General features: G+C 49.4%; 6 protein-coding genes across 6 annotated transcripts; 5 read left to right on the forward strand and 1 right to left on the reverse strand.

Moving 5' to 3' along the window:
• Nucleotides 1–356: 356 nt before the first annotated feature.
• On the forward strand, nucleotides 357–560 carry TRAVEDRAFT_78642 (uncharacterized protein; the record flags this gene model as incomplete). Its single annotated transcript, XM_008041663.2, has 1 exon — nucleotides 357–560. A coding segment is annotated over one exon (204 nt), but the record flags the coding sequence as incomplete, so codon positions are not given.
• A 5,447-nt stretch (nucleotides 561–6,007) lies between these two features.
• Nucleotides 6,008–8,213, forward strand: TRAVEDRAFT_48847 (uncharacterized protein; the record flags this gene model as incomplete). The annotated part of the gene is made up of 10 exons (XM_008041177.1): nucleotides 6,008–6,050; nucleotides 6,099–6,471; nucleotides 6,519–6,940; nucleotides 6,992–7,027; nucleotides 7,116–7,133; nucleotides 7,186–7,374; nucleotides 7,432–7,605; nucleotides 7,656–7,718; nucleotides 7,771–8,133; nucleotides 8,185–8,213. The coding sequence occupies 10 exons, from the start codon at nucleotides 6,008–6,010 to the stop codon at nucleotides 8,211–8,213; spliced, it is 1,710 nt and encodes a 569-aa protein (XP_008039368.1).
• Nucleotides 8,214–12,356: 4,143 nt separating this feature from the next.
• Nucleotides 12,357–13,220, forward strand: TRAVEDRAFT_21313 (uncharacterized protein; the record flags this gene model as incomplete). The annotated part of the gene is made up of 3 exons (XM_008040879.1): nucleotides 12,357–12,555; nucleotides 12,610–12,745; nucleotides 12,794–13,220. 3 exons carry the CDS (start codon nucleotides 12,357–12,359, stop codon nucleotides 13,218–13,220), a joined length of 762 nt encoding a protein of 253 aa, XP_008039070.1.
• Nucleotides 13,221–13,591: 371 nt separating this feature from the next.
• TRAVEDRAFT_125716 (uncharacterized protein) lies at nucleotides 13,592–13,753 on the forward strand (the record flags this gene model as incomplete). Its single annotated transcript, XM_008041664.1, has 1 exon — nucleotides 13,592–13,753. A coding segment is annotated over one exon (162 nt), but the record flags the coding sequence as incomplete, so codon positions are not given.
• Nucleotides 13,754–16,489: 2,736 nt separating this feature from the next.
• Nucleotides 16,490–18,619, reverse strand: TRAVEDRAFT_59357 (DnaJ-domain-containing protein; the record flags this gene model as incomplete). The annotated part of the gene is made up of 7 exons (XM_008041665.1): nucleotides 18,469–18,619; nucleotides 18,273–18,374; nucleotides 18,196–18,213; nucleotides 17,957–18,139; nucleotides 17,589–17,897; nucleotides 16,672–17,535; nucleotides 16,490–16,618 (listed from the first exon to the last, which is right to left on the reverse strand). Exons 1-7 carry the CDS (start codon nucleotides 18,562–18,564, stop codon nucleotides 16,490–16,492), a joined length of 1,701 nt encoding a protein of 566 aa, XP_008039856.1. The 5' UTR covers nucleotides 18,565–18,619.
• A 162-nt stretch (nucleotides 18,620–18,781) lies between these two features.
• Nucleotides 18,782–19,332, forward strand: TRAVEDRAFT_48850 (uncharacterized protein; the record flags this gene model as incomplete). Its single annotated transcript, XM_008041178.1, has 5 exons — nucleotides 18,782–18,833; nucleotides 18,887–18,966; nucleotides 19,026–19,094; nucleotides 19,148–19,187; nucleotides 19,244–19,332. The coding sequence occupies 5 exons, from the start codon at nucleotides 18,782–18,784 to the stop codon at nucleotides 19,330–19,332; spliced, it is 330 nt and encodes a 109-aa protein (XP_008039369.1).
• Nucleotides 19,333–19,539: the final 207 nt, after the last annotated feature.

Here is a 19,539-nt window from a genome sequence, read left to right on the forward strand (position 1 = left end):
ATGCTCTTGTGCGTGAACTGCTAAAGGCTTCTGAAGACACTCAGTCCCAGTATTATTCCTGTCAATCCTGCCATTATTCCAGTGAGTCTGAGGGTGCATGCAATATTCTGTGGGACACATCCAAGCAGATCTGGAAGAACAGCCTGTACAAGGGAGGGTCATACAAGGGTCAGAGTGTGACTGCCTGGATGGGTGCCATCTTCAATCAGAAGACTTCTCAGATGTGTCCCCAGTGTGAGCGCACACTCCATCAATGCATCAGATATGATGAGCCTCCAGCATTCATAGCACTGAATATTCACAACATCAAGGCAGATATTTGCACTGAAGTCACACTGCCTGATCATCCTGAGCGGTATAGGCTGTGTGGTCTGATCTACTTTGGAAAATTCCACTTCACATGCTGTGTTGTGGACAGGCATGGTGATGTGTGGTTCCATGATGGGATGAAGACTGGGACTAATCTTGTGCCAGAGGGTAATGTACTGAGCCTGGACTCCAGCCTGCTTCAGAAAGCAGGTAAGAGGCGTGTTAGTGTACTTGTATATACCAGAATGTAGACTAGGATTACCTCAGCATTTATAATCAATGTAGTCCTTTGTAATTGCTATTAGAATGAGATATATATTAAATGTTTGACTTTGTAATCAAAGTAATCATTGTTGGCACATAATTTTCTTCACCATATAAAAGTATGACTTCACATTTACTCCAACTTTGTAATGATTATAATTATTTGTAATGAATATCCACATCCTCATCAATCGTACCTGCCGGACACGGCCCTCTTACCCAAGTTCGATGAGTCGGGATTGGGGAAGGTCATCCCCGTCCGGATCCAAACGCGCATCGGCGTTGACCATATCGTAGTCAGGAATCTCGTCATGATAGTTATCATTCTCGTGGTAACGAGATAAACAGTCCGCTACCTTGTTGAGTCTCCCGGGTACGTACGTGATATCGTACTTGAATCGCGCCAGATATTCGTACCAACGAATTTGGCGACAACTCGGGCGTTCTATGCCCTGCAAGAATTCCAACGCTTTATGGTCGGTTACGACGTGTATGAGACGTCCGAGGAGCTTGTCCTCCCATTTGAGGAGTCCCTCCATGATGGCGAGTGCTTCCTGCTCGTACGTATGGTACGCCTTCTGTGCAGAAGAGAATTTCTTCGACAAGAATCCTGCGGGTCTGCAGGTTTGCCAGTCCTTGCCCTGGCCGTACACGGCCCCAATTCCGTAGATGGAAGCATCGCAGATGAGCCAGATCGGCTCGGGCAATCGAGGGTCGATTGGCTTGAGAATGGGCACCTTACACGCCAAGGCTTTGATAGCTTCAAAACACTTGTCGTGTAGCGTACGCCATACGAATGGTTGGTCATTGCGGACCATCGCAGACAGAGGCGACGTATACACCGTGACATCAGGCATGAAATGGGCTAGGTAATTCACTAGCCCTAGGAACCGTTGTACCTCATGGTACGATCGAGGAGTGCGCCAACTCCGAATACGACTCATTTTGTCGGTATCAGCGTGTAGTCCGCGATCGTCGATACGATGGCCAAGACAATCTAAGTCTTTCGAGTATAAGTCGCATTTACTGCAACTTAGGAAGAGCTTCGCCTTCCGTAATACCTCGAACACCTGGGCCAGGTGTTGCTCATGTTCTTTGAGCGTGTCCGAATAGACGAATATATTGTCTAGGTAGACATGTACGAATCGTCCGATAAAATCGCGAAATAGCGTGGTCATTAGACGTTGAAACGTCGAAGGGGCATTCGTGTCCCCCTGTTGCATGACTTCGCTCACGAACGTCCCGAAGGGCGTCGCAAATGCGGTTTTCCAGATGTCTTCGGCCACAATGCGCACTTGTTCGTACGCGTCGGACAGGTCTATCTTAGACCGATATCGGGCCCGAGCCACATCCATTCGGATCTGGTCCTGGTCCAGGAACGGGGTCAGATCGTGGACCGTGTTGTCGTTCCTCTGTCGTGCATCGACGACCGTTCTCAACTTGCCATTCTTCTTGGCCACACATAGCAGCGGTGCTGCTTGCGTTACCGTGGCCGGCCGCCACCATCCCGCTTTCACATAGCGGTTGATTTTTGTCATTAGATCAGTCTTGATCGCGTCGGCGCACCTAGGCAGGTGGTAGCGGTAGATCTTTTTCTCGTCTATGAGAGGAATCCGATGATTCACTTCTCGGAACGGAGGGAGTTCCTCCGGAGCAGGACGCATGATGTCCTCAGTGGATTTATACCACTTCTCGCGGAGTTTAACCAGCTCCTTCTCCTCGTCATCGTTGATGACGAACCCGACGTGAGACCGTCGGATTTCCTCGTACTCCCATGCATCGCTCGCTATGCGATCTAGCATCTCATTGACCCCATATGGGTCATCGAATCCAAAGCGGTCCTTGCGTGGACCCTTCGACGAGTGAATCGTCGGTACTATACGCTCTGTAATTACAGGAGCAGAGCTGGTGACGGCTCGCCCTTGGTGTCGAACCGGAATTGTCACGGCCATATTGCCGTTCCCTCCCCCTTCCGATGACCGTTGCGGTCCTGCATAGCGCGTATGGGGAGGTTCCACTTTCGTGGACTTCGCCATGCTCCCCTATTGGACCAACGGTCCGTTCTCGGTTACCCACTTGATAGGTTCCTTGAACGACCGTTTTGGTGTCTTGGAGGAAATGGCCTCCTCCTTGAATAAAGGAATGCTCTGCTTCCCGACCAACACCTGGTCGTTCGCAAAGTCCAGTACAATACCGTACTTACGACAGAATACTGTCCCCAATATTGCGTCGTACTTGTCGATATCGACGACATCGAAATAATGTGTATTACGCACTGAGTTCAGTGCGATTTTGGCTTGCGCCCCGAAATTGATCTTCGTACGACTACCCTTAGTCCCCAGCTGGAGGCCTACTGGCTCCTGCAGGTCAATCCTGCCCGCCTTGCACAGATACGCAAACTCCGGAGTAATGGAGTCGGTAGTGCAGCCCGAGTCAAATAGCACTAATGCTTTAATACCGTTGATCGGTATCTCCGCACATAGCGTGCGTTGAGCTTCGTGTACCCGTTGGGGCTGAGCCGCCGGGTCCTCAATCTTGCGGACTTTTGCGTCATAGATCCATGCGTGACGCAGACCGCGTTCATTGGCAATAGCCATGCTGTGGATCCTTGGCTCATTTGCCAATCCTTCTGAGGTGATTGCCTCAACTCGCATGCTTGCCATATACACGGTGTCGTCGTGTTCGAAATCTTCCCATTCCGACTGGACTTGTTCGTCCGCGGATTCGTATTGCGATCCTACGAATTCGAATTCGGACTGAGGGAGGTCCTGGACTGTTTCGGCCTGTAGGTCCAGTCCCTGGGTGTTCTCCGGAGTGCCTGCGTCATCGGCCCGGTCGAACTCGACCGTCTGTGTCTCGATGGGTGCGTCCGGTTGTTCATTGTCCGAAGTGTCGTCCACTACCCGTTGCGCGAACATGCACTGACCAGGGGTGGTCTTCTTGCCATGGTTGGGGCAAGCAGGGTCTGATGCGAAATGCCCGATTTGCCCGCACGAGAAGCACTGCGATGCTGCCTTGGTGGCTGCAGGCTTCGGGGCGGGACGAGATACCTGCCCGGGAGTGGGTCTTGGTCGATCGATGCGACCTGGAGCCGTACGAGACGGACCCTGTCGCCTTACGGTGGACAAATTCGTCCTAGGCGAGGGCTCCGCCGCGGGAGGTCTCCGTGGCTGGGAGTTGTTCGAACGGGTGGTGCGATGGTCGTTCGACGACGAGGGATTGTTGGTTCCCGGGGTGGTGTCGCGGATGCGACGGCGTTGTTGTATCGCCCGTGAACTCTGCTCGATCTCGAGGGCAGCCTGATAAAGCTGAGATAAATTATTATATTTAACGGAGAGGCCGTTAAGTACAGTGAGAGTATTCTCATAGCTGACGGGCAACGTCTCGATAAACTTGCAACGTATCTGAAAGGGAGAGGGCTTCTCCCACATCTTCTCGGTGATGTACAGTAAGCGTTCGTACAACGCGGCGACACCGCCCTTATTGGGCTCGAATCTCAGATTATCATACTCCTGAGAAGCTTGGAGATGATTATCTCGGTGGATGAACCGTCGGAATAAACCGACTATGGCTTCCTCGAACAACCACTCCCGACGTTCACGGGAAGGAGATTGTACCGTATTGTACAGCCAAGTGGCCGCGTCGTCGGCCAAGCAGTCGCCCAGTATTCGTAGACGATCACGGTCCATGGAAGGGCCAGTTATCCGAAGTGTACAGAAAAATTTGAGGAGGTTATGAAACCAAATCTCGAAGGCGTCGAGATCATCCTTGCCCGCATACGGCTTCGGGAGGGTCATCTTCGTGACCTTTAAATAAGCCGGCGGGCTGGAGGTAGGTTCCTCTCCGACCATTTTGTCAATCATCCCAAGAAGCCGTTGGACTTCACGGGTGTCGCGAGGTCCGTAGCTGGGACCGGTGTACGCCAGCTCCTCGGACCAGTTTAGGCCCTGCTCAGGGACAACTGGGAGTCCGGGGTGTACAGAGACACCAGGGGCCATGGACCGACGCGGTCGCAGTACGAACTGTTGGGGTATCGCAGTAGACGTGGCAGGTCTATGATCTCTACGAGGAACCTGCGACGCCGATTCGTACTGATCCCAGTCCGGAGGTGCGGTGATGTTCGACGGTTCGAACTGTCCGAAAGCTACACTTCGTCGGGGTTGCTCTGCACGAATGGGTGCGGGGCCTCCGGGAGCGGGGGATACGATGCGGGAAGGACCCGCTGTGGGACCGACTTGACCAAGTCCAGCCCGGCGTAGTCGTTCCACACGATCATACTCCATTTGTTGTCGGCGCACCTCACTGGGTGTTGGACTCGGGGGGCCAGCCAGGTGGGCCTCCACCTGAGTGGCGTCAATAATGTCCTCGACGTTGTTTCCGGGACCCACTGTATGGTCCGCCCCTTGTTGGGCCATTTCTCTCATTTCTCGCTCGAAAGCAGCGAGCTGGTCATTGAGCTCGGCCTCAGCGAGCACGACTTGCTCTCTCAACGCCTTATAGCATTCCGACGAGTCGCGCAGGAATCCCATGATTCGTAACGCAGGCGCGGGCTGAATCGTTTCTCGCCGCTGCGAGTTCTGCCTAATATCGGCCCAGGTATCACCGATCTGCTCGAGATCCTCAGTAAGATTACTGGTGGATCCGGGACGCGGAGCGTCCGTAGTGGGGGCCCGGGGAGGCTCGGCATGTTGGGGAATGCCCCCTGGGGCCGAGCGTACAGACCCAGTGCGCGACGGTGCGCGCAGAGCCTCGGGTTCCAGCGTATTACGTCGTGGCGAATTCGCAGGAGCTGCCTGCGGCGCTGAGGGTGGATTGGGCACGAAACTTCGTGCGGGATCGCCCCGGGGAGATGGGGGTTGGCCCGAAGGCCCAGGAGCCGCAGTTGGCGGCGGGTTTGCATCGCCCGAAGTGACAGGTTGCGAAGAACCTGGTTGGTTGCCAGGGGCTCGCTCAGGGCGGCTGGAAGTTCCAGAAGGCTGCGTGGGGTCCATATCAGGACGCTGTCGTAAGGCGTCCGAGTTCTGATGACGTGGTGACGTCGAGCTCTACTGATGCTTTGAACGAAGGTTCGTTCTCGCGGCTAGAGTAAAAAAGTGTAAGTATACGTGACCTCTACCGGTCCCCGGTATCCCGCAAGTACTCTGGACCGGGCTGTATTGCTCGGCGTACTCGTAGGATGGTGGGGTTGGTAGAAGTCAACCCCACCAGACGCCCAAGGCCCGAACCTTGGGGCGTCGTACGCTTACGTAAAATACATGACGTAGCACATCTAATCTAAGGGCGCCTATGCGCCCTGGGTCTCCGAGGTTCTCGGAGACATCGGTCTCCTTTGCTGATGACGGTTACTCGTCCTCCGCGCACGACCTAGCAAGGTCTGGTTATGATAGAACCGACGGGTTCTTACAGCCATGCAAACAACTACTTCTTCCCTGTCATGCAGCTCAACCTGTCGCCTGCCGCTGAGGCTAACACTGCAGGTAAGTGTTCATCTGTGCACATATTCATCAATCTGACACACCCTGCAGCGCAAACCTTTACCCAGAATATGGGTGCCTTTGCTGGCAAACACATCGATTACCACGATGCGTTGAACGGGTGGACGCACCTCCTGTGCCACAGTGACCTTCATGGTGGTAAAGACCCTGGGGTCTTTATCATCATGACATTCGGAGTGTGTGTTCGCTTAGGCGGGCTAGCATCTCTTCTGTTCTCTGGACGGCATGTGCATGGAGGTTTCGCACCCACCGCTAAGGCAGGAGAGAAGCCGCATCCCCATTCTTACCGGATGGTGATCGTCTCTTACCCTCCTAGCTCCCTGTTCAACATAACTGGTAAGGTGACCCTAGGGTATACACCTGAGGGTCCCTTGAACATCTGTAAGGAATTCGTTGATCCAAAGTGAGTGTTATTCTGTCTCTGTCCTGTTCATCCTGACCATTCTTCAGGTATGATGAGTTGGTCATCAAGGGCAATCCTACATCCATGACTGCTGATGCCTTGGCTATCATGGATGAGGAGGCGGTCATGGACTACCACGGGCGTAGCTTGGCTAACCTTGCTGCTGGCCTGACTCGTCAGCTCCCACCCTCACTTGGTGCTCACTTTGATGTCAACCAGTTCCTTCGTGCGTTCACGTACAAGGATCCGGTTACTGGAGAGGAGCGCCACTTGAACCCGTGGGAGCTGGGCCCAGGGTCGACAGAGATGTCCAGCCTTGGGTGTACCCGTGCTGGGGTCACTGCTGCCTGGGCAGATGCACAGGCTCGCCTCAAACCTTTCTTCCCTGAGCTCGAGTCCACTAAGGGCTTGATCATGGCGGAGGAGGAGGGCGATGAGTCAGTCCCTGCTACCAATGGGGATAAACCAGGTGAGTTGCGCATATTTGATGAATATGTGCCCATTGCTAACTTGGAATCAGGCGGGAAGCATCCTCGTGAAGAGGAGTGGGTTATGCGTACAATGACACATGCTGCAAAGAAGGCCAAACTCCATAAGCATTATATTCATCTACCTTGGGCGCATTTTTTGACCACTGCCTGCAGAATCCAAGTATTATGCAGGTAAATGGACTGTCTTATGCGCAAAATTGCTTGCTGACTTGTACTACTTTAGACTTGCAGGCTGCTGGTCAGAAGGGCCATATCCAGTCTGTCCGCAGGCTTCACCTTGGTGCTACAGGCATCAGGGTCTCCTCTCGCAAGAAGGGGCACGGGAAGCAGCGTGCAGGCAAGGAGCCTGAGCAGGGAGACGAGGTGTCTACTTCTCAGATGGTGTTGCAACCTCGTGTTGGAAAGGGCTCTGGTATGAAGGCATAGTTTTGGTCCTGTCTCTGTTCAGGTGTGAATGACATGCTCTTAGATGGTGAGAACCTTGGTGAGCCTGGTTCTGAAGATGAAGACACCTCAGATGGAGACTTCCGTCCTCCTTCTGAGCGTGTCTTTGCAGTGAAGCGTGCTGTCATCCAGATTTCTGAGGATGCACTCCCTGAGATCTGGAAGGACAGTAGTGCTTATGCTAGGGGTGACCATCCAGGTATTTTCATACACTTCTGGGTCTGACATGTATCTAATACAAGTATGCAGGGTGTGATGGCATATCTCCCACCGAGGACGGGCACGCAGTAAATGCTGAGCCTTCAGCCAAGCGTGAGTGGATTTTATATTATGCTAGTTACTGCACATTCTGACACTTCCCCAGCCTATGAGAAGGTGCTTGCAACCTTCTCAAGGCAGCATCTTCAGAAGCTGCTCTCTAAGCTCCAAGCTGAGGTCAAAAAGCTTGAGGCTGATCGCGCGCTTATCCAGTGCTACACGGGCACACCGCACAAGCAGATCTATATGATCTTAGAGGGCCTGTATAAGTCCTCAATATTCTCCCCTGCCTTTGTCTCTGCCTTCCCTAGTTTCTGGGATGCGATCACTGTGCAGGAGCACAAGTCCAACAACCATCATCTCAACCTTCTCCTTATGCGCTCTCAGATCATGGCCACCCTTGGATCTGCCTGGACTTGGCTGGATGTGCAGTTCCCTGCTATGTGCAGGGCCATTCTCTGTGATGAAGGTGAGTGTGTTTGCCCTACTTCAGCAGACATCACTCTGACAATACATTTAGTGGACTTGGGTGGAGAGGGCCATGGCTAGCAGGTCCGATTGATGAGAATGAATTTTTTAATGACATTAAATCACACTGCCATTTGTTATTTGCTCTTTGGTATCTGTGCTATCTAAATAGGAGTGATATATACTCCTATGTAGTACAGAAATACTGCATGTTTTAGTGTCAAAAGCACTGCAACAACACATCACAATTTTCTGAGTGATTCACCCTATTGGTGTATGCAATTTCAGTGTATGCAAATTGGATATTAAAATATACTAGTATACCTGTTATAAACTGTTTACAGCCACTGCAGAAGTACATTAGCAGATGTGAGACAATTGTGTCCTTCACAGTGCAGATGATTCATAAGCACTGATGTATATTATGTGCTATAACTGCACCACTTTCATCCAATCACAATATGCAGGACAATGTGAATCAATATTTTCTCACACATACAAACTATATCTGATCAATATTTCAGATGTATTCGTTTTCAAGCAGCCAGTATTCTTTTCCACTTCATTTGTCACACTCAGCTATTGATCCAATCCAAGCTTATGTTATCTGACCTCTGTGCTCAGCTAGGCAAGCCCCATGGTAAATCAACATTGCTGTGCCCAAGCCTTGAATAAAGTGAAACTATTGGCTTACTATATCCTAGATGTAGTCTTATACATGTTACATGACAGTCACTCCTTTCCTATATTGAGCAGGGCTGATTCTCTAGCATTAAAGGCTTCCTCTCAAGCTTAGGCAATTTACAGGTGAGAGTTTACTCACTACAGCCTATTGCTGTTTTTTGAGTTTGCCCAGGAAGACATTGATATTTGCAAGTGCATGGCATAAAATGGATCAGATAGACAATGAACAAGCCCTTCAATGACTAGCCTGATCATACACTTTACATTGATGATATTTCAGATGCTTACACTAGGCACTATTTTCAAGAGGCAACAGGGCAATTTTCAGCAGAGTGATAATTATATTAGGCTTCCACTATTATTTGTATACTCTACCTTGTGTACCCATATTACCTGATCAGATTGCTAAACATAGTGCAACAGCCACATCTTAGCTGTAATACTGCATTCATGATATTCTGAGCTCCTTCTAGGTACATGTAATAACCATATAAACAGCACCACATAATAGACATTGAAGTTCTAAACCTGGTGTTATAAAACACTAGGGGGGAGGCAATGATGTCATCAGGTCATGTGCCATGGGCGCTTTTTTCCGATAGTGGCACTAATAGGATTTCGTACTGCATATAGTGGCAGCTGCATGAGTCACATCCAGGTCATTTTGGAATATATGGACTCTGCTCATCCATTGATACATATTTTGTGGCATATGAACAACTGGGGGCCAAGATATTGAGACATTTGTGTTGGGAACCAAACAAGACCACAGTTGGTGGCAGGGGAGCTGTGCTCTGCGTTCCCCTGCCACAGAATGTGGTCTTGTTTGTTTCCAGCCACAGCTGCAACTCATTTTGCGCACTGTTGGCTCATTCCTCACCACAACTTAGGACATTTATACATCATTGGAAAGGTCTTTCTAATGTGCATCTAATGGTGGTATGATCATGGCATTTCATGGAATACACAGACTTCAATCCACCAAATACTAATTGTGGCTGAGGGTCATTACCAAATCATATGCACAACTGATAGCTTTCATGCTGGCTATTATATGTGGTCAGTCTCCTCATTACATCCACACACACTTTCATTATATAAAGCAGAAGATTGTACTAGCAAGGCATTATATAAACTGCATCCTTTGGACCTGAATATCTGTTTACCCCTATGTATGCCTCCAAATGGCATCCTATTGACTTGAAAACAGTGCCATTATGTAGAGCTCAATTTTCTGAACCTGATGGTATATAATACTTTATATTATGCTCAGAAAGACACTGACCTGGACTCACCTTGATCCCAATTAGTGACAGATTGTGACACAAAGTCACTTATGGTGAATTGTTTGGCTTCTAGTACCCACAGATGTGCCTGGAGCATTATACAAACACCCCTATTGGATTCCCCTCATTCACAGCTTTCTGATCATATATAATAGTGGTATGTTCCACCATATAGTCGCCTATTAATGAGCACATTATGTTGAGCTGTGGCTGAAAACAAACAAAGCCAAAGCTAGTGGCACGACAACGCTAATCCGCGTCGGTGTGCCATTTGCTTTGGCTTTGTTTGGCTCCAAACAGAGAAGGGTCAATATCTCAGCTCCCACTGGTCCAAATGGGACATATTATATATCATCAGGAAGCTATTGATAAGGTGAATCCATCTGTGCAAAGAGATAAAGGATCTGGTTTCATTATGATAAGATATCAGCTAGATTAATTCCCATTAGTGCCACAATTGGCAATAAGTGCTAGTACCATAGCACATATTCACCAAATGGTCAAGTGTCATATACCACTGGACTCAGAATATTGATCTCTATTCAATGGTGATGGTATAGATCTAGTGTACCTATACAATAGATGCTATACCTCAATATATTACCAGCAAGAGGTAAGCACAGATAGTTGGGTTTATATCTCTGTCAGTTTGGATGGTATATATATGATTGTTTCCATTGTAGACCCAGTACATTAAAAGGAACATAATGTACTGATAATCAATACCTGAACATAATATTGGGCTTCAAACATCACAAACATAGCATTTGCCTACAAAGTGGTGCAAAATGTACCAAATCGTGTTTTATGCCATACTGTGCTTACCAATAAATGGTGATATGTATATCATTGGAAAGTGGTTGCTGAGCTCTACACAATGGTGCTGGTTTTGGAGGGTCATATGTTGTCAATGGTCCATGAATTGATAATGAATGTGATTTAAAGAAGGCTTCACAGGGCTTGATCCTGTGGGCAAATAAGCGCCCTAAAGGCAATTTGGTGAAGTCCGATGGGCGCTAGTAGATTGCGCTGGGCCAGTGCGATCTACTAGTGCCCGTGGTACTTATCAACATTTTTTGAACAGCAGCCGCTTTTTGGCAGTATTTCCCCCATTGTTTCACCAGTTTTTATCCATATAGCACATATTATATATCATCAGAAACCTCTTCACGAGCCCTAAAACATGGTGCCATTACATTTGATATTGTTCTGGAATTGGGACATAGGAACAGGCAATACTTCAATTTTAGTCTTTTAATCCAAACATGGGGTAGATAAATTGAAGTTTCAATCACTCTAGTAACTACCAATGATGAAAGATGTACAATAACAGCTATGATGGCACTATAACATGTCCTATGTGTACACATAATTCCCTATCTGATACTTGATCAGTGTTCTCTCTTGGCGGGAATCATTATGGACCCTTCAACACTACTAGCATATTGCTAGTAATGTAAACTTTATAGTCATACCCTCATACTATAGTGCATATTGTGCGATGAGTCTATCTAAATGCTTGTCCAAGCCTGCATTTGAGCGTGTAGGAAGCGGCAGGAGTGTAGTGCCACCTAGGGTTACACAGACGCCCAGTGGGGTGCATTATAGTCTCATTACCAGTTGGTCAGAGTGGCTGTGTCCAGTGATCTAGTGTCTAACCCTAAAATTCCTAATGGAGGAGGACCCTAACCCTAATTTTGTAAGTGGAGGATGCATATGGCGCCTATCTCCAAACTAATGGCTGATTAGTGGAGTTTCAAAATATTTTCCCACGGGCATTGTTTTATGTGACGTGAGTTGGCAGGAAGCTCACCCTATAAGAAATGATTTCTTTGTTCCTCATCAGTCATAACCAAGGAGTTGGAGGAGCAAGTGATGTTGTACAACATTGTCTGTAGCTACATATGCCACATCATCAAGAGAGTCAAGACATCACATCCAAAACACGTTGAGAGCATCCAGAAGCTCAAGATGCTGCTTCCAAAGCTGTGCATGCACGCACGCAAGGAGCTCTGTTAGGTGGTCTATGCATTCTGCTATGTGCAAGACTTTGGCCTGGCCTATGGGGAAGGCACATGGGTGGAACTGAATGCTGCTGGTCTGTCCACCCACAAGATGACTGCTGGTGCATGACACGATGCTTTGGAGTCTCTCTTCAACTATTGGAACTGGCAGAAGACACAGCAAATGGGTGAGTATATTGCCGTGACAGCATCTGCATATGCAGCTAACTAACTGACCAGGTAAATTCCTCATGCACAAGCTCAAAGAGGCCTATAAGGTGCAGCGCAAGACAACAAGGTTTTTTGTGAACCTCACGGTGCATGCAGAACCAGCAAAGGTGGAGTCATGGCTGCAGATCAAATTGGACGGCGATGCACCAACACTGACTATGCCCCGCAAAAAGACCAAAGAGTACACAAAAAGCATCTACCTCTTGAACCGAGCAGAGTGTATGTCACTAGGACCCAAGGGCATGTGTGTGGCGACTGACATTGATGTTGTAGTTCCAAGCATTGAAAAGGCGCTGGATGAGCTAATGAATCCCACCAATCACGGTACTCAGCAGATGAAGGCAGCAGCACAAATGCATGGGCGAGTGGCCCTGTTTATCAAGACTGAAATCAAATTGGACTTAGAACAGTAAGTGGTACCGGATTGTGCAGACTGTATGTTAACAACATTGCGCAGGAAGCATCTGTGTTACATCCATGATCAACGGGTGACAAAGGGCGAGATTCTGGACGACAGTCTGGAGGTCAGCATCACTGTAGAGTCTTTTCACAACAAGCTGGGCAAATGGTGTGTGGCACAAACCAAGCTGATGCCCAATTGGGAGGAGCTGATAGCGCCAGGCATGGAATCAGCCAACAACAACGACAAAGAGAACAAGAAAAGGGAACTCTTGAGTGTTTTGGGCCTACCGTCCGATATTGAGGAGTGTGATTGCACCAAGTATGAACTAAACAAGGTGGCGGATCATGAGCTGACAATCAGGATGTTGGCATTCGACCAGCTGGACAGGGTACGGCTTGCAGTGCAGGATAGAGCTGCACACCTGGAGCACAAGAAGAAGAATGTGCATGGGAAGAAGGCCAACACACAAGCCAAGATATAAATTTGCTGGGCCGAGAAAAGGGCCCAACTGCTTGGCTCAAGGTACAACAAAAACTTCTTGAGAATTGTGGCCCTACGGGGTACGAAGTACAAGTGCAATGAGGACACGACACTGGGCAAATGGCTGCAAGCTATCATATCAACCTCAATAAGGAACTCACGATCTGCAGCATGCCGACACCACATAGTCTTGGGGAGAGCACCCATGTAGGCTCGTGGATATGGTCAGTTGGAGACCCTCCGGTGTTGTCCTCGGCGGCAATAACAAGAAGCAGCCAAGCCAAGGTTAATGCAGATAAGATATCTTTCAAGAGTGGTGTGCATGCCTTTACCCATTGTGTTTAATGTACACTGAGGGGCTTGACCACAGCTGACATGGCGCAGTGGTTACGGGCAAAGGCCAGGAAAGAGTGTGCCAACAAAGCCATGAACAAGATATGTGCAGAGTTCTGCCATACAGCGATGGCATATGGCCAATACTCAGAAATGTGGCAGCGTGGGGCCTCGAGCGCCACAGGAGGGGAGAGGGCCTAATGGCCTTATTTAAATAAATGTGTGCCTTGCTCTGCCTCCAAATTGCCATACCAGTGATGGTCCCACCCCCTGCATTGAATAACTAAGGGACTAGAATGGGTGTTGAGCCCAGATTTCTGCTAATTGTGATAGCATTTACATAGTCTATTTTCCTATGGGTGTACTGTATTACAGAGCACTCTATCTTATTACCACATTGGTCAATATTCTACTTTAAACAGAATATATAACAAGCTACAACAAATAATAAAATGCACCAAATTGTCTTCTATGCAATACTTTGCTTGAAAGAAAATGAAGATTTATATATCACTTGAATCTACTAGCTGAGCTATACATTTGAGTGTGCTTGAAGCAGCAGGTGTGTAGTACCACCCAGGGTTATATAGACACCTGCTGGGAAAAGTTAGAGTCTCATTACCAGATAGTCAGAGTAGCTATGTGTAGTAATCCAGTGTCTAACCTTAAGATTCCTAATGGAGAGGAGCACTAGTCATCAGGAAAAACCCCCCTTCTGAATTTGCACTAAATTATTGCCAACAGACAGAAAACTCCACTATAACATCTTTCACATTATAATAGTCACTATTTCTGCATACATCATGTTATGCACAGCTCTGAAGGTGTTTAAGTAGCCCTGCCCTGATGTGTATACATGTGAGTGTGTCTGGTTATGTATAGATGTACTTCCAGGGGTACTGCATAAAGTAGAAAATTCCTCTATCACATATACTGCTGGATAATTGGAGCTATCACTTTGAACACACCATTGAAACAGATTCTATGGGCATAGAAATATATTTGAAGTATAGATAACATTGCCAGGATACACCCAGACATCATGTAGTGGAGTGTGCCCATGGAGATGAGGAGGGAATGTGCGCAAGGGCACCGGTGACTAGGGGTGAACCAATTATAGAGTGGCTTTGCTGCAGTAGACTTGATATATGTTTGCTGTGGGCCAAAATGTCTAAGTCCAGAGTGGATGGCCATATAGCCTATGTACCACCAAGGAACCACAAGAAACTGTGGGGCAGTGGTTGATGCTACTGCATAGCATTGCAGTTCTGGGGCGACCCAGGAATGGTGAATGTGCAGGTTTAATCCCTGGTGTGTATGTTTGTTTTTGAGAAATTTCCTGCCACTCCTGCTTACCTGACATCCATGTACTACACATAGAAGACATGCCTAGTGGCCATTATATCTTTCTGTGGTGTCTAAACTCTGCAATGGCTTGTAAAAATGCTGCATCTAATGGTAGATATCAATGAAAATTAGTAGGGGACTGATCTAAAAGGCCAATTCCAGAAAATACAGAAAATTTGGGAGAAATTTTGCATATTATTTCTATATAGTGCACATCTGGAAGGGAGGTTTTTCATGATATAACCCAGGTTTTATAAGTGAGGGTTATATGTGGTGCCTATCTCAAAACTAATTGCTAAGTTTGAAAAATATTTTTCCATAGTGTTATACTCCAAGATGGATTAGTGTTAGGACACAATTAGGCATGCATAGATGAGATCAATTGTAGCCATGTACCTTAATAAGTGTACAACACCCAAAGGTTTGCGCCTCAGGTGTCTGGTGGGGCAGTGTTACATCCTGTGCGCCCAACCAAACCTCCGTACAGACTACTGGCATCTGACTCTATTCTGACTTCTTCTATTACTCTTGGCGCAAGGTGCCAAGGACTCCTCTAGACAAAAGACTTATCGTTTTTAGACATGTGTTATATCCTGAAGTCCCAGACTTTCCTTTCCAGTACTTCTTATTGTTTCTGAGAACAATTAGGCTTCTACATATTTAAACCAACCTGGATTGTACTGGCTACTCAGTTCAGATATCTCATTCACTTATCCAGTTCCTTTCTACCCTCCAACCTCCAAACACCCAAACCTCCAACCTCCAACCTTCGAACCTCCAACCCCTGAACTCCATCTCTAAGCTTGACTTTGATTTTGCTCTCAACCTCTCCCCTCTCCTTTCCACCTGACCCTCTAGTCTTGTCCCGGAACTATGTCAGTTTTGGTACTTGTACTCCCAACCCCCAAATCAGTACTTCTCATAAATTGAGGACACCCGACAAGTGTGCCCAGCGCATTACTAATAGTTTTGCAAAGTCCTCACATCCAGTGCTTGGTACTTTGGGACTTGTGTTAACCCCCGGTCCTAACAGGCAGAGTTTTACCATCCCTGCCATCCTATGAGTATGCTGAACAATTCAGCCCAGTCCAGGGTACCCATGGGATACAGGGCAGTTGTAGGACTTGCATATACTTACAGTATGAGATTCAGAAATTTATTCTATGTTCACTAGTGATATATAGTTCCAGTGGAGTGTGGAGTTATAAGTCCAATATTCCAATGGATGTTATGCATCAATATAACACTACTCAATTCAGGCCGTGTCCTGTCAGCCAGATAGGCGCCCAAAACATGGTTTGGTGAAGCCAGATAGGCCACCCTGGGCTAGTGCAATCTACTAGTGCCCATAATATTTTCTAAAAAGCAACTCTTTGTGAACAGTAGTTCCTTCGCTGTTCTGATGGTCGTTTTTCATTTAGCACACGTCATATATCAAGGGAGAGCTCTTCAGGAGCTCTGCAAGATAGTGCTTTCATGGCTTCAGTTTGTGCCATATTGGACTATAAATAAAGGGGATACTTCAATTTCAGCCTTCCACTCCCAACAAAAGTAACACTACATTATGTTTGTCGAAACAGCTCAGCTATGCTACTTTTTCTTCCCCTTCCTACCACTGTGTTGAGAGTGTGATGCAGCCAGGGCATGACTCGGCTCTTCTCGTAGATGTACGAACAACTGTGTGCGGTTCCCAAACTCCATACCACACACATGACAACCCTGATAAAACACACCATTTAGTACCAAATCCTCCAAAATGGACACAGACATACCTGCTTATCGGTAGGCTGTGCGCTGGTATCCTTGGCCTTCTTCACCGCCTCCCGAGCACGCCGCTTTTCCTTCTTAGAGAGGGTGCGCTCTTCCGACTCGGCGCGTTCGAGTGGTGGGATCGGAGACGGTGTAGAACTCTCCAAGCCCGCTTCTCCCGCCAGCTCTGGTACGAGATTTGATCCCGATACCGACATGTCCCTTTTTCGCGCACGCCGCTGAGACTTGGGCAAGATGTCCGGTGACGGAGCCCTCGACGACTTCTTGCTTTGTGGTTTCTGCTGCCGCTGTGCCTCTGGCAGCTGGACGTCCAGCTCTTCTTCGACATCGTGCTCGTTTGGCTTGCTTTCGACGCTGTCTTCGAGCACATCTTCAGGCGGGACCTCCTTTCGACCTCCTTGTTCGCCCACTGGATCCGCCGTGTCACCCACTTCATCATCCGATCCTGACTCTGGCGGTGCGCCCGCCTCCTCCGGCAGCCCAGTCTCGTCACCGTCGTCCAGCCCAAACTCCTCATCCTCCTCTTGCATCTGCAGCTTCAGGGCTTCGACCGCCTTCAGATGTTTCTTGCTGCGTTCGTGACTGTCCCACGCCGCCTCGCTCCGGAAACTCTTCCCGCACGCAACGCACTCCCACTCCTCGTCCTCGCCCTCAGCAGCGGCCCATTCGAGATCCGCAGCGTCGTCCTTGACCTTTGCCTTCTGCCATTCCTGCTCCACGAAGACGGGTGGTGGCGTTGGCGTCGCTGCTACTACCGGCTTGGTACTAGGCGTGCGTGCACCCTGCGGTGTTCCCTGGCCCTGCGCCTGACGCGCGAGGTGGGTCCTATACCTAGGATCGCGCTTCCGGATGAACCTGGCGAGTAACTGGGATCGCGTCGTATCAGCAAGGATTTTAATGAGGCCGGGCGAGCACTTACCCTGACGGCGTCGTTGTATTCCTGTCGCGCCTCGCCTCGCAATATCTTGTTATCGTGTTCCATCATCCTTCGGGTTCCGCGGTCCGGTGCGTCAGCGAGATCCCACCCGTCCGCCCACTCGAACTCCTTGTTCGTGACAAAGTTCGTCCAGTAGTTGTAGAACGTCCGTGCGCACTGATCCTGTTCGTCCCTCGAGGGCGGAAGCCAAGGCCACGTTGAAGATCCGAAGGAGGGAAAGGGGTCGTCCGTGTATGCCTTCTCGTCGTGGGCAAGGCGATCGAAGAGGTTGCGGTAGATTGTGAAGAAGCTCTAAGTGAACCAAATCTCGTCAGAACTGACAGCACACAAACGAGAGTGGCACGACATACATTTGGCCCGTCATCGACGCCATTGTATATTCCCGTATCGAAGAATGGCTTAAGGTGGCGTACGGACAGCCCCCGGTCGCGTGCCTTAGGAGGGGGCGCACCCCTCCTGATCTCGTCCAGCACATCGGCAGTGTTCGCTTCAGGTATGAGAGAGGCCCGGTGGCTGTCGTACCACGCTCGTTCCTACGTTGACGCGCCGGATGAGACGGCAGAAAGAGAGAGTGAAAACCAAGACGTACTTGCTCGTCGCTTAGGACCTGCGTGGGGCATAAGCTGCGCCGAAGGGGGAGCGCGAGGGCTCACGAAGCTAACAAACCTCGTATGCCTGCTGAATAGCAGCGAACCGCTGGGTCGCGCCTTCGGTATCGCCCACATTCTTGTCCGGGTGGTGGAGAAGAGCGAGCTTTCGGAAAGATCGCTGCAGCAGAGGTGGGGAGAGACATGTTGGCGTCAGCCGCGGATAGCCTGGAGTGATGGGTTCCGGAGAGCCGGGATGTAGGATGAAAGCACACCTTGATCTCATCCGCGGTGGCTGACTCTTCCACCTCCAGGAGGGCATAGTAGTCGGGACCAGCCGCTTGGGCAGCCCTTGATTCACCCGCTCCCATAGTCCCACACCAGCAGGGAAGGTATGTTCGTCGAGGTCGTGAATGTGTACGAAATGAGTAGAGGCCGACCGAGGAGAGAGTCGGAGATGATCGAAGCGAAAGAAAGCTGAGATCTGGGAAGCGCCCAGCGTCCATAACGGCTTGGGCGCCTCCCACTGCGGTGGTGACCGTCTCTGCTCACCGACCTCGACCTCGACCTCCTCCATTCTCTCCCAAAATGACTTCTCTGTTCGGCGGTAAATCCAGCACGCCGACGCGTGACCCTGCGGGTGCGTGCAGCCTCATTTTTTCAAGCGAATCATCGACAGACGTCTTGCCACAGAAACGGCCGTCCGTCTCGAGCAGCTGAAGAGCTCCATTCAAAATCAGCTCGCATTACAGAACGTGCAGGAAATCATGAACGTACGCCTTGCAATACTTGCTCACCGCCATGTGATATACCCACATCCGACTGCCACCAGAAACTCACCGAAAAGTGCTTCACGAAGTGCATCACGAAGCCCGGCGGCGCGCTCTCCGGCTCAGACGAGGTGAGTAGCTCTCATTGCCCCGTCGGCCGTCCACGTACCAACGGCATGCGTAGAAATGCCTCTCGAACTGCATGCAGCAATATCTCAGTGCATGTGCGTCATTTCATCTCATCCCTGCCGCGCCACGGCTGACCGACATGCCTTCCCAGACGACATTGTCAATGCAGCCTATGTTTCGCGTCTCCGGAAGGAGCGGTTGGACCAGCAGGCATCGTTGGAACAGCAATCATCTCTATAGACCCACGCGCCTGGCATCACCCCATGTCCACGCGGCTCAGCTCACACATAGTATAGCACCTAATAGACAATGTCTCGCCGAAGGAGGCCATGGCTGACAGTCGCCTCGAGTGGAAGTCTAGTATATGGGAAAGTTATTGTCGACATCCAGCGACCACGCCCTCAGCCCCCCTACCAGGTCCTTCACCAGCCCCGCCCTGCCTGCGTT

The sequence above is a fragment of the Trametes versicolor genome (genome assembly GCF_000271585.1).
Source record: "Trametes versicolor FP-101664 SS1 unplaced genomic scaffold TRAVEscaffold_7, whole genome shotgun sequence".
In the NCBI taxonomy this organism is placed as follows: domain Eukaryota; kingdom Fungi; phylum Basidiomycota; class Agaricomycetes; order Polyporales; family Polyporaceae; genus Trametes; species Trametes versicolor.